This window comes from Limulus polyphemus, unplaced genomic scaffold, assembly GCF_000517525.1.
Source record: "Limulus polyphemus unplaced genomic scaffold, Limulus_polyphemus-2.1.2 Scaffold14692, whole genome shotgun sequence".
Classification (NCBI taxonomy): Eukaryota; Metazoa; Arthropoda; class Merostomata; order Xiphosura; family Limulidae; genus Limulus; species Limulus polyphemus.
In genome coordinates, this window is record NW_013680302.1 from 3,571 (window position 1) to 6,304 (window position 2,734).

At 38.4% G+C, this 2,734-nt stretch overlaps 1 protein-coding gene across 1 annotated transcript; it reads left to right on the forward strand.

Annotated features, from left to right (window-relative positions):
- Positions 1-1,706: 1,706 nt before the first annotated feature.
- On the forward strand, positions 1,707-2,112 carry LOC106477383 (junctophilin-2-like; the record flags this gene model as incomplete). Its single annotated transcript, XM_013937959.1, has 1 exon — positions 1,707-2,112. A coding segment is annotated over exon 1 (406 nt), but the record flags the coding sequence as incomplete, so codon positions are not given.
- Positions 2,113-2,734: the final 622 nt, after the last annotated feature.

The window sequence follows — 2,734 nt, forward strand, 5'->3', positions numbered from 1 at the left end:
TTTTAATTACCCCTAAAGGTTTGTTATTTTCGTCAGTTTTAATTACCCCTAAAGGTTTGTTATTTTCGTCAGTTTTAATTACCCCTAAAGGTTTGTTATTTTCGTCAGTTTTAATTATCCCTAAAGGTTTATTATTTTCGTCAGTTTAATTACCCCTCAAGGTTTGAGAATGATTTACATTTTCTCACAAACAAAGTATTCAATTTTAAACAAGTTATTATACTTATTTTAGTCTATTTCGGTGAAATATACATAAAGTCTGTTTCTGTCTTTGGTGTAACGGTATCTAGATTAGTTAGCTTCAAACTATAGAGATTCTAAGTAACTTTCTATACTAATATATGTCAACATACAATAGTCTGTCAGTGTATGTCAACGTACAATGCTCTGTCAACATATGTCAACGTATCATGCCTTGTTATAGTATGTTCTGTTATACTTTCTAGTTGATAAATGTAAAGTACGAGTCACAAACTATAGAGATTCAAAGTAACTTTCTATAATAATATATGTCAACATACAATAGTCTGTCAGTGTATGTCAACGTACAATGCTCTGTCAACGTATCATGCCTTGTTATAGTATGTTCTGTTATACTTTCTGATTGATAAATGTAAAGTATGAATCACACCAAAAAATGTATTTTGAAAGAAAATTGTCATATTCATCATGTTAAGTGCTTACGTAAAATAATAATTTTTTTTATTACTCAAGGACGTTCTACACCACTGTTTGTACCATGTTCGTGATACAGTTCATGTACCAGATGGTCTAATAGCCATGTACGGGTACAACATGGACCTGTAGCGACTGAATACTGCTTCGCCTAACAACAGAACCCGAAAGAACGTCCTCAAACTCAGTACGTAGTCTGCCCCAAATAATAGTTATATGATGCAAAACAAAACAGTGTATGATGAAGTTAAATCTACTGTACGATGTCATAACCTAAAGCGATCACCTGTATGCCTGTGGTTTCAATTTCACCAAGCACAAGATTAATTCAAACGAAAAATACCGAGAGAATCTTCTAGCCAAACAACTAGTTCCGGTTTTAGTCGCCTGACGTCACTGGCTAGATTGAAATAGATGCATTTTATTGTTTACATTCATCTTATTGATTACTTCAGCCACGTTTTTCTTCCAGTTCCCTTGAATACTAGGGTAGAACGTCACTAGTTAGGCCCAGACATTGCCTGTGTATGGGATCAATCATACATTCTATTAGCACTCTCTTACTTATAGGTGGAGCAATCATCTGCAGACCTGCGCATGCGTATATCGTATCAGTAATACGTGCAACGTCAATAGAACTGAGGGTGCAGCCAGTATACAGGCACTGCTGCATGATTGAACATTGTATACGTACTGTTTATTTATATCAGCCTTATATATATCCATTACAGTGGAGTTTTAGATTTAAGAAATATTGTGTTTGTAGATCGACTGAGTAGAAAACGCAACCTTTCATCTGTGCTAGGGACTCGAGAGCAAAATAGAAACGACTGTTTGTTTGGCTCGTGATACACCTGGCGTTGACAACTTTGCATTATTTCTATACAGGAGATAAATATGTGCTGACGGTACAAACAAACAAACAGATAGCTGCATCGTCTAAGTGTTAGTTCAACCAACAGTACATATGCATTCACGCCATCTTTTCTCCATCTTATGCTCGTGCTGAATGGTGCATCCATTCTCTTCCCATGACAGCGTCTCACGTGCAGCCTCGAACCACAGGCGGTCGTTTCGACTTTGACGATGGAGGCACTTACTGCGGGGGGTGGGATGACGGTAAGGCTCACGGACACGGAGTGTGCACGGGTCCTAAGGGCCAGGGCGAGTACAGTGGGTCGTGGCACTTTGGATTTGAAGTGTCCGGAGTGTACACGTGGCCCAGCGGCAGTACTTTCGAGGGCCAGTGGCAGAACGGCAAGCGTCACGGACTAGGGGTAGAAACACGAGATCGTTGGGTGTATCGCGGAGAGTGGACCCAAGGGCTGAAGGGCCGATATGGGGTTCGACAGTCACTCACCTCTGGAGCCAAGTACGAAGGCACGTGGGCCAATGGACTCCAGGATGGATACGGCTCTGAGACGTATGCTGATGGAGGTAAGCCTAATCTTGCTAGGAGGAATTTGTGTGGTTCTGCCTTGCAGCCATTTTGAACTAAAACTGGTAAAGTGTAAAAGAAGTGGAAATAGGCAAAATTTAAAACTCCTATGATAGATTCCGCTAAATTATTTAATATTTGTTTCTTCAACGTACATACATAAACGCACGAATACAACCAGAAACACAAATCAATGATAGATTCCGCTAAATCATATAATATTTGTTTCTTCAACGTACATACATAAACGCACGAATACAACCAGAAACACAAATCAATGATAGACTCCGCTAAATTATATAATATTTGTTTCTTCAACGTACATACATAAACGCACGAATACAACCAGAAACACAAATCAACGATAGACTCCGCTAAATTATTTAATATTTGTTTCTTCAACGTACATACATAAACGCACGAATACAACCAGAAACACAAATCAATGATAGACTCCACTAAATTATTTAATATTTGTTTCTTCAACGTACATACATAAACGCACGAATACAACCAGAAACACAAATCAATGTACATACATAAACGCACGAATACAACCAGAAACACAAATCAACGTACATACATAAACGCACGAATACAACCAGAAACACAAATCAACGT